We start from the raw sequence: 11,293 nt of genomic DNA on the forward strand, positions 1-11,293 counted from the left end.
AAAAAAATATACAAAAGAGAGAGGAGAGCGTTTTTGATTCTCTGAATGTTTTAGGAAAGAGGAAGGATGAGTTTAAAAGCCATGAGTTTCCATTTGTGTTGTGGTGTGAAGTTTAAAAGCTACGAGTTTATATAATTCGCGTGGTTTCTGAGCAAAATCATAGCAGCTTCTAGGAAATTAAGAAGCGCGTGAGTTCTGCCTGGCTTCGGCTAATCCAAGAAGGCAAAAAATTGCATGGCCGAGGAGGAGAGTTTTAATTTGCTTCTGTATTGGGCTTGCATGGTTGTGTATATAATGGACATGGGCTTTGCTTCCAGGAAGTCACTAGCGTTTCACGCTAAGCTCTTCGGTCCTGGGGATACATGGGCTTCCAAGAAATAGCATTTTCAGACCATGTATATCCTTAAAAAATTTACGAATTATTACACTATTGGTAACTTCGTCTGTCTAAATGCCAAGTTACAAGAATTCTATAACCAGTGCCTTATATATGGCTTTTAGATGAGACCATATTTCTTAATTATTTGATTAAATTAGTTAATCGTTGAATAAAATTAATTAGCATAATTTAACGGTATTAGACCTTATCTATATGGCCTTCACTATAGAATGACTTTGCCAAGTTAACCTTTGTTTCTTTGATGTAGCACTCAATCGGTCCATTTTATGTTTACATGAAAGCCCAATCTCTGACGCATAAATTAACGAATGTCATATGAACAACAAAGACGAACAATTTTGCAAAAGACCCAATAGTGTATTAGTTTGAAGCAATTGTCTTCTCAGAAAAGTTCTTAAATTCGAGTCCTAGCATCTAAACAATATGTGTAAATTTAGTATATTATTATCCTCATCTAAAATAGAAAAGTTCTATAAATAAAAAAAAGACAAACGATCTTAAAGAATACCTTAACATTTTTTAGGTATAAAGAGAGAAAAAATGATTTAGATGACATTAATCTAGCACCTACCTATGATGTAAAAAAAAGAAAAGAAAGGTTCATTGAATGCCGAGTTAAAAAAAAAAGGGATTAACTTGATAGTTTCACGTGATCATTGACCAAGAGACTAAGATAGTGTTGATAAGATTGACAGGAATCAGGATGGCCAAGTCATATCTTTTGTGCATTTGCTGATCATTGAGCTTTAGTGCACGTTTTATATTTACCCGTAAAACGGGTAAAGGAACGTGTTAGGTAGCTATTAATATTATAATATACATGGTTTTCCTAATGCCACGTTGAAATGGATAGGCCACGTTGCATAGGAAATGGAAAAAGTGATGGAACATGTTATTGTTTGAAAAGATGATAAATCAATTCCCATTGAAAAAAAAAAAAAATAGTAAATTTAGGTTTTGCTCATAAAAAAACTTTCACTTTTAAAAAAAATCAAATTTTTTTCAAAAAAGACAGAAAAATATCTCAACTTTCAAACCAAAGACATACAAATGTAAAGGATTTCTTAGGAAATTAAAAAATAAATAAGGGCAATTTTGTCTATTTTGGCTTCTTTTAAAAAATTTCTCTCTCCTTTGGTTTTTTCCAAAGTCTCTCAAAAAAAATTGACTTGGATTTCTAAAGGGTTTTTTATTTTAATAACCTCCTGAAATTTTTTGGGGCAAGCAACTAAAAAAGCCCTAAGCTTAGTGCTAAACAAACACAAGATTATTGCTAAACACATTTTTTATCGACTAATGAGTTTTATTATTCAAATCTTGACAGACACAGAGATTTAGCTAAATTATATTTATTTACAATAAATAAGACAATTTCCTTAGGATCCCTCTTGTCACGGGATGATTTTTTCGAAGTCTTCCTTCCGTGCGGCCTTAAACTTGATCGCGGGTTGGGCTTTGAAAATGCATGCCGTGACAATCTACACACCAAACAAAATCGGAATATTAAAATGGTTAAGAAATATCATTAGCATCTACATGCTTCGAGTCTTCAAGTACTATTAATACCTCCAAGTCCCATCTACATTCCTCACCAATTTACCACAGCAACAATCCCCATAATGGAGGCTATTTCTTATGCTATTTTGACCCTGGCATTGGTAGCTACTCTGGCCCTTGTCTCAAAAATTTTCTTCCCTCAATCCCAGAAGCTAAAATTTCCACCAGGCCCCAAACCATGGCCTGTAATTGGCAACCTCAACCACATTGGTCCTCTGCCTCATCAATCCCTTCACAAATTGTCCCAAATTTATGGACCAATAATGCAGCTCAAGTTTGGCTCGTATCCAGTTGTGATTGCCTCATCTGCAGAAATGGCAAAACAATTTTTGAGGACACATGATCACATCTTTGCCTCTAGACCCCAAACTGCAGCTGGTAAGTACACAACTTATAACTACAGCAATCTCACTTGGGCACCTCATGGTCCATACTGGCGCCAAGGCCGCAAAATTTACCTCTCCCATCTGTTTAGCTCAAAGATACTAGACTCTGTCGAATACATTCGTGTTGAGGAAAATCGCGCCTTTCTCTCGCGGCTCTGTGCCTTGTCAGGCAAGCCAACTATGCTCAAAGAGCATCTGTCACGCCTAACTCTTTCCATTATAAGTAGAATTGTGTTGGGTAAGAAGTATTTTAGTGTGTCTGAATCTGAGATTTCGATAGTGACACTAGAAGAATTTCAAGAGATGTTAGATGAGCTGTTCTTGCTTAATGGGGTTTTGAACATAGGGGATTGGATCCCATGGGTTCAGTTTTTTGACTTGCAAGGGTTTGTAAAACGAATGAAGGCCTTGAAGAAAAAATTCGACCGGTTTCATGATCATGTGTTTGATGAACACAGGGCAAAGAAGGAAGGAGTTAAAGATTTTGTGCCAAATGACATGGTGGACTTATTGTTGCAGCTGGCTGAAGATCCTGATATTGAAGTGAAGCTGAATTATGACAGTGTCAAGGGATTCACTCAGGTATGTATGTTTTATATGTACAATCACCAAATTTTATTCATCACATGACGTGATGATTTTTATTCTTATAAATCTTATTTAAATTTGGTCCCAATCTAAACCTCAATGTGAACTGTTCCATTTTGTATCAGGATTTAATAGCGGGAGGAACTGATACCTCTGCAACCACTGTGGAGTGGGCAATGTCTGAGCTCATGAAACAACCACACCTCATCGAAAAGGCAACCGAAGAGCTCGACAGAGTGATCGGGAGAGGGAGATGGGTAGAAGAGAAAGACATCCCACAACTTCCTTACATAGATGCAATTATGAAAGAGACAATGAGGATGCACCCAGTTGCTGTAATGCTAGCTCCACATCTAGCTCTTGAAGATTGCAATGTGGGAGGTTATGATATTTGCAAAGGAACTAGAGTGTTCGTAAACACATGGAGCATGGGGAGAGAGCCTTCACAATGGGATGCACCAGATGAGTTCAACCCTGATAGATTCTTAGGGAGGTCAATTGATGTGAAAGGACAAAACTTTGAGCTCCTGCCATTTGGCTCGGGAAGGAGGATGTGCCCTGGTTATAGCCTTGGACTGAAAATGATAAGGTCTAGTTTGGCTAACTTGTTACATGGATTTAATTGGAAATTACCTGGCAATATGAAACCAGAAGATTTGAGCATGGAGGAAGTTTTCGGATTGGCTACACCTCGGAAGTTCCCACTTGTTGCAGTTGTGGAGCCTCGGCTCCCTGCCCATCTTTATTAATTACATGTGAATCTGTAATGTCCTTGCAAGCTTTAGACTGTCGGCCATTAAATAATGACGCCTCAATGTAATCAATAATCCCTTTCTGATTTTACACTTCGTGAATGAAACAATATCTTATTTTCTTCATCCAAGTCAGATTCCTAATGTCTGTTTCAAGTCTTGTGTTCTTTCATCTGTATGGTTTTACTTATGCGTGCCATTGTTTTTGTTGACGCTCGGCACAATAAAAACACAACACATGGGTCTTGTATGACGCACCGATAGAAACTAACCTCCCCCTCCGCCTCGGCCTCCGAGCTGCCCTAGGAAGAAGAACGAAAGGGTGTAAGCCATCCACGTCGATGACAAGACCTCTTATGACTGCCGACCCTTCACACCTCTTAAAGCGTGCCCCCATCCCGTCATGAGCCAGGTGTTAGCCGCCTAAGTCGCCACCTCCCTAAATGGGACTGCCGCCGTACGTGCAGGAAAGCTATTATGCTCAGGCCTGCCCCGTAGTAGAAATGTAAGAGATCCATCATGAGCTAATACGTGGACAAAGCCTGACCACTCGTCGTCTGGTAGATCTGATGTGACACAAACAGCTTGGCTCGAAGCCGAGGTGGGCGGCTTGTGAATTAATCCATATTTTTGTACTCCTTATAAATGGAGTAAGAGTTCTTGTAAAGGGGGGATCTGGTTTTTCAAGATCTGAAAGGGGAAGAAAGAAATAACAAGTCAAAACCCTATCATTTTTTACGTACTATTTAGCTCTAGAAAATCCTTTCTCCTTGATAAAACTACAAATATATATATATATATATATATATATATATGTATCCTTACATCTTCGTGTTAATCACTTGAATATTTGTGGTATAAACAGTTTTCAAAATACAAAAAGTCAAATTCTTGAGCCCAATCTGCACGCAATTAACATTCACAAAAGTTGGGACCGTGAACAATGTCATGAGGTGCATAAAAAAACCTTTTGAAATTATCAACTGATAAATTATTAGCTCTGATTGATAGAGATATCTCCAGATCTAATCCTAGCCGTTCATCACAAAGTTGTTAATTTCTGTTTAGCTTTGCTTTAACAAACTGTACAGCTGTCATTTGTACAGCTATCTTATTTCAAGTGTATATAAACAATTCAATGTAATCATTATTGTTTAATGAAATGAGAATACAATTCTAGTTTTCTCACATGGTATCACGAGCCCTAGTCTAACGACTTTTCTCTCTCTGCAAATTTTCTTGCAAATTTTCTTGTGATTTTCTTCCTTGCCAAACAACTTTCTTCGATCACTTTCTCTCTCCTTTTTCACTTTCTCATGGCTACTCCAACCAATTCTGATGCGGCCACTCTTCCACCGCTCTCTTCTCCTTCTTCCCCCAATTCTGATGCACCCAATTCTGTTAATTCGCCATTGTCAAATTCTGTGAGCTCGGTGACTGTCCAAAACATAGCTGGTATGGTTCCTATCAAGCTGAAATCTGGAAATTATCTGTTGTGGAAGAATCTTTTCTTTCCGGTGCTGCGCAAATTCAAGCTTCTTGGTCTTATCAATGGCGCTGAACCTTCTCCTCCACGCACCATCGTTTCTTCTTCAGGCGCTGTTGTTGTGAATCCACGATATGATCTCTGGTATGATCGTGATCAAAGCCTCATGATCTGGCTTATTTCAACTCTCTCTGAGGATCTTCTCTCTCATATTGTGGGCATTGAATCTGCTCAAGATTTATGGAATCTTCTTGAAAGGCGTTTTTCTGGTGTCTCTCGAGCCAATATTCATCAACTGCGCTCTCGTCTTCAAAGCATTTCTAAAGGCGACCTCTCTATGGATTCTTATCTTCAATCTGTGAAGGAAATTGTTGATGGCTTAGCAGCTGCTGGTCAATCGTTGTCGGAATCAGATCTCGTTGCCTATGTGCTTAATGGTCTCCCAGATGAATATGACTCTTTCATTACTTCAATCGAGACACGAATTGAACCTGTTACTCTAGATGAATTACATGCTCTTCTACTCGGCCGTGAGTCTGCGATTCTCAAACGCAAAACTCGATCCACCTCTGCGGTTGCTACTGAGCCTTTTCATGCTTACGCTGCTACTTCTGGTTCTTCTCGCTCCAATTTCAGAGGCGGACGTGGTCGTGGTCGGTTCCATTCCAACTCTGGTTCTCAATTTCATTCTCGTAATCATCCTTTCCCTGGCACCAACAACTCATCTGGCCGAGGCCTTTTACCTACGCCGTCATCTTTTTTTCCTGGCAACACCTCCAATGGTACCAACTCCAATGGTTTCTTCTACAATTCTTCCGGATTCTCTCCTGATCGTTCCATGACTTGTCAAATTTGTGAGCGGAAGGGTCACTCTGCTCTAACATGTCGCCAGAGGTTGAATCTTTCTTACAATGCTAATGTGGTTCCTGCCCGATTTCAAGCTCCTTCCGCGCACTATGCTCACTCTGCTTTTCCGCCTACTGATAATCTCTGGCTTGCCGACTCTGGTGCGTCGAATCATGTTACCTCCAATATGAGCAATCTGGGTCACTCCTCTCCATACACAGGTTCTGAGACTCTCCGTGTTGGTGATGGTAATTCCTTACCTATCTCTCATACTGGATCTACTATTTTGCATACCTCAAATGCTAAGTTTCATCTCCTAAATGTTCTCCATGTGCCTCAAGTTGCTCATAATTTGCTCTCCGTGCACAAATTTGTTAGTGATAATCACTGTTCCCTAATTTTTGATGAAATTGGTGTATCAATTAAGGACAATGCTACACAGAGGATGCTCTATCAGGGCCCTTGTGAACAAGGTTTATATCCCATTTACTGCAGCTCATCAGTTCAAGTTTCACCTCTCTCCTCTGGCACCTCTCCTACAGCTTTCTTAGTCAGTAAGGCTTCTATTCACACTTGGCACAAGAGGTTAGGACATCCTCATTCTGCTGTGCTCAAGACTATTGTAACTAGTAATCAACTTCCTTTAGAGGATTCTAGCTTTTCTAAGCCCCAATGTACTGATTGTATTCTTGGTAAAGCTACCAGGCTTCCTTTTACCCCTTCTTCCTCTTTATCCACTACACCTCTAGAATTGGTGCACTCTGATGTTTGGGGACCGAGTCCAATTGACTCGTGTACTGGCTATAGATACTATGTACTGTTCTTGGATGATTACACTAAGTACAGCTGGATTTTTCCTCTTAAATTCAAGTCTGATGTTTGTGAGGTTTTCAAAGTTTTTAAGGCAAAAATGGAAAATGTCTTAAATTCCAAGATTAAGTATCTGCGCAGTGACTCAGGTGGTGAATATCTTAGTACTGGCTTTCAAACTTTTCTTAACCAACAAGGCATTATTCATCAATTTAGTTGTCCCCATACTCCTCAACAAAATGGGAGTGCTGAGAGGAAACACCGACACATTGTTGAACTTGCACGGACCTTCTTAGCTGCATCTGGAGTACCTCATAAATATTGGGTGGATGCCTTTCTCACTGCTACTTATCTCATTAATCGCTTGCCTCACACTACTAGCCATATGTCTCCTTGGCAGCTTCTCTTTAACACTCCTCCCCATTATCATAGTCTCAAGGTTTTTGGCTGTGCATGTTTTCCATGGCTCCAACCCTATGCTCCCTCCAAACTTCATCCTAAAAGTAAACTCTGTGTTTTTCTTGGTTATAGCATGAATCATTCTGGTTACAGATGCTTGGACCCTGTAACGGGGAGAGTTTTCACTTCAAGGCATGTTATTTTTCATGAGGACCACTTCCCTTTTACTGTCTCTTCTTCCTCCCCACCATCTTCTTCCTCCTCCACTTTTCAATTTCCTATTAAGCTTACTTTTCTACAGTCTTCTTCTCCAACTAGGGAGGTCTGCACTTCTTTACCTCCAGTCTCTCCTTCTTCCGCCTCACCACAGTTGAACTCCTCTTTGTCTCTTCCTTCTTTCCCTCCAGGCTCTCCTTCCCCATCTGATTCTCCTTTACCCTCTTCAATTGCCTCTTTACCTTCCCCTGCTCCACCTCCCCAAAATACTCATTCTATGGTTACCCGATCCAAAAATGGCATTACCAAACCAAAAGCTCTTTTTGCCACTCAACATCCTATTTCTTCCTCTCTGGATCACCTCTCTCTTTTCCCCACCACACCTACTACATATAAACAGGCTGTGAAATCTAAAGTATGGCAAGATGCCATGCAAGCTGAATTTGATGCTTTGCTCAAGACCAATACATGGACCTTGGTTCCTCCTTCTTCTTCTCAGAATATTGTTGGCTGCAAATGGGTATATCGAATCAAACATACAGCTGATGGTTCTGTGGAACGGTATAAGGCTCGACTGGTTGCGAAAGGATTTCATCAACAAGAGGGTTTGGACTACACTGAAACCTTTAGTCCAGTAGCTAAACCCGTGACCATTCGACTATTTCTTTCTCTGGCGGTTCAATTTGACTGGTTTTTAAACCAATTAGATGTCAGCAATGCCTTCCTTCATGGTTCTTTAAAGGAAGATGTTTTTATGGAGCAACCTCCAGGTTTTCTTGACTCTACAACACCTCATTATGTCTGCAAGTTGAATAGGTCTCTCTATGGTTTAAAACAAGCTCCCCGGGCTTGGTATGAGGAATTGTTTCATTCTTTGCTGCAGTTGGGTTTTCGATCTTCACAAGCAGATTCATCTCTTTTCATCAAAAGTGCTCCTTCTCTGGTTTTTATCCTTGTTTATGTGGATGATATCTTGGTCACTGGTCCTTCTTCTCTTGCTTGTCACCAAGTGATTAAACAACTCAGCTCTATTTTTCCCGTTAAAGATCTTGGCCCAGTGCATTACTTTCTGGGATTAGAAGTTCATCGCAGCTCTCAAGGTCTTGCTTTATCTCAGACAAAATACGCCTATGATCTTCTTCAACGAACTGACTTTCTTGGTGCCAAACCTTGTTCAACTCCCTTGGGCTCCTCTAAGTTGGATCTTGATAGTCCAGCGCTTTCTGACCCTACCTTTTATCGTTCTACCGTTGGGGCACTTCAGTATCTTACTTGGACCAGACCTGATTTAGCTTTTGCTGTTAATCAGGTCTGTCAACACATGCACAACCCCAGAGAATCTCATTTAGCTGCTGTAAAAAGGATCCTAAGGTATCTTAAAGGCACTCTTCATCTTGGTCTTTGGTTTAAAAAGGGTCAGCCTCTTCTTCAAGCTTTTTCTGATGCTGATTGGGCAGGTTGCCCTGTTGATCGACGTTCTACAAGTGGTCTTTGTGTTTTCCTTGGCCCCAATCTTCTCTCTTGGTCTGCCAAGAAGCAAACTACGGTTGCTCGAAGCTCCACTGAGGCTGAGTATCGAAGTGTTGCCTTAGCTGCTGCTGAATTGGTTTATCTAGCTAAATTGTTTAAAGACATTGGTTTTTTTCTAGGCACTCCTCCTCTTCTCTGGGTGGATAATCAATCTGCTATTTCTTTGGCTTCTAATCCTGTGTTTCATGCCAGGACCAAACACGTGGAAGTTGATTATCACTTCACACGAGAACTGGTGCAAAATGGTTCTCTTAGACTTCACTATGTTTGTTCTTCTAATCAACTTGCTGATATTTTTACAAAGTCTCTATCTTCCTCTCGATTTGTGTATCTTAGATCCAAGCTTTCCGTTTGTGACACTACCTTCAGCTTGAGGGGGGCTGATAGAGATATCTCCAGATCTAATCCTAGCCGTTCATCACAAAGTTGTTAATTTCTGTTTAGCTTTGCTTTAACAAACTGTACAGCTGTCATTTGTACAGCTATCTTATTTCAAGTGTATATAAACAATTCAATGTAATCATTATTGTTTAATGAAATGAGAATACAATTCTAGTTTTCTCACACTGATTTCAAAAGGTTTTTTAATCATGTTCTTCAGCTATTCCATTTTTCAAAAAAAAGTTGTTAATCTTCACATATTGTTTCATACCCTTACAATCAGGGGCGGAGCTACAGCCAGGCCTGCCATAGCCCTGGCGCCCCCCCCCCCCTTCCCCCCAACTTAATTATTAATCTCTTGTAATATATTATAAAATATATGATATTGCAATACAATCACTGCAATTAGATTAGTGATGGCCCTCCCAGTAAGTTACAATCTGAACTATTCCATTTTTCAAATCAGGATTTAATAGCTGAAGGCACTGACACCTCTGCTACCACTGGAATGGGCAATGTCTGAGCTCTTAAAGCAACCACACCTCATCGAAAAGGCAACCGAAGAGCTTGATAGAGTAATTGGGAGAAACAGATGGGTAGAAGAGAGAGACCTTGAACAACTTCCTTATGTAGATGCAATTATGAAAGAGACAATGAGGAAGCACCCAGTTGCTGTAATGCTAGCTCCACATCTAGCTCTTGAAGATTGCAATGCGGGAGGTTATGATATTTGCAAAGGAACTAGAGTGTTCATTAACACATGGAGCATGGGGAGAGACCCTTCACTATGGGATGCACCAGATGAGTTTAGGCCTGAGAGGTTCTTAGGGAAGGCCATTGATGTGAAGAGGCAGAGTTTTGAACTGCTTCCATTTGGCTCAGGAAGGAGGATGTGCCCTGGTTATAGCCTTGGACTTAAAATGATAAGGTCTAGCTTGGCTAACTTGTTAAAAGGGTTTAACTGGAAATTGCCTGAGAATATGAAAACAGAAGACTTGAACATGGAGGAAGTTTTCGGATTGACAACACCTCGAAAGTTTCCGCTTGTTGCAGTCATGGAGCCTCGGCTCCCAACCCATCTTTATTAATTATATGTGAATTTGTGATGTTGTCTCTTTCAAAACCTTAAGAAATAACACCATGTATAATGTCCTTTCAAGATTTGGAGACATTTTTGCGAAGTATATGTGAATCTGTAATGCTATCTATATTTGTACTTTGTGATTGAAACAATCTTCTTGACTTCATCCAAGGGAGATTCTTAATATCAGAAATAATTACATATTGTCTCTTTCAAGCCTTAATCTTTTGTTTTTGTGTGATCTGCGTTCTGCTGTGTGTGTGCTAGCTTTTGCTTGTTAAGAAAAAGAAAGTCGGTAAAACGTGAATGATATTGCCAACCACTTCCACTAGTCTACTGCTCTACAACTAGTGGTCTATATAATATTTTGAATCCATTTGCCCATTTTCTATTTTAATTATTATCTGATCATCTGACTAGCGTCTCTGTACTGCCATGTTAACCAGTTCCTCCAACCACTGTCAAATTATTGGATGCAGAGCCCGTGAAAAACCCAGATGGTTTTGCACTTTCGCTGCCATCAATTTTCCTCTCTCTCTCTCTCTCTCTCTCTCTCTCTCTCTCTCTCTCTCTCTCTGTGTGCTTTTGTTTGTGTGCGTGATCTGCACTGTTGTGCTTGTGTGCTAGCTTTGTTTGTTAAGAAAAAGAAAGTTGGTAAAACGTGAATGATATTGGCAACCGCTAGTCTAATGCTCTGCAACTTGTGTTCTATGTTGGCATTTTATTTTTATTTCTTACAAATCTTTGTTGCTAGAGTAGCGTGGATATGTTAACCATCTAGCTATTAGTCTAAGTGGTATTTCTATTTCCAATATTAGAAGAGATCTACGATTCGAATCTTCCTCTTGACAAAAAGAAAAA

At 40.0% G+C, this 11,293-nt stretch overlaps 1 protein-coding gene across 1 annotated transcript; it reads left to right on the forward strand.

Moving 5' to 3' along the window:
* Positions 1–2,008: 2,008 nt before the first annotated feature.
* Positions 2,009–3,814, forward strand: LOC117634937 (trimethyltridecatetraene synthase-like). Its single transcript, XM_034369221.1, has 2 exons — positions 2,009–2,925; positions 3,057–3,814. The coding sequence occupies exons 1-2, from the start codon at positions 2,020–2,022 to the stop codon at positions 3,678–3,680; spliced, it is 1,530 nt and encodes a 509-aa protein (XP_034225112.1). The 5' UTR covers positions 2,009–2,019; the 3' UTR covers positions 3,681–3,814.
* The last annotated feature ends 7,479 nt before the right edge of the window (positions 3,815–11,293 follow it).

This window comes from Prunus dulcis, chromosome 7, assembly GCF_902201215.1.
Source record: "Prunus dulcis chromosome 7, ALMONDv2, whole genome shotgun sequence".
Lineage (NCBI taxonomy): Eukaryota > Viridiplantae > Streptophyta > Magnoliopsida > Rosales > Rosaceae > Prunus > Prunus dulcis.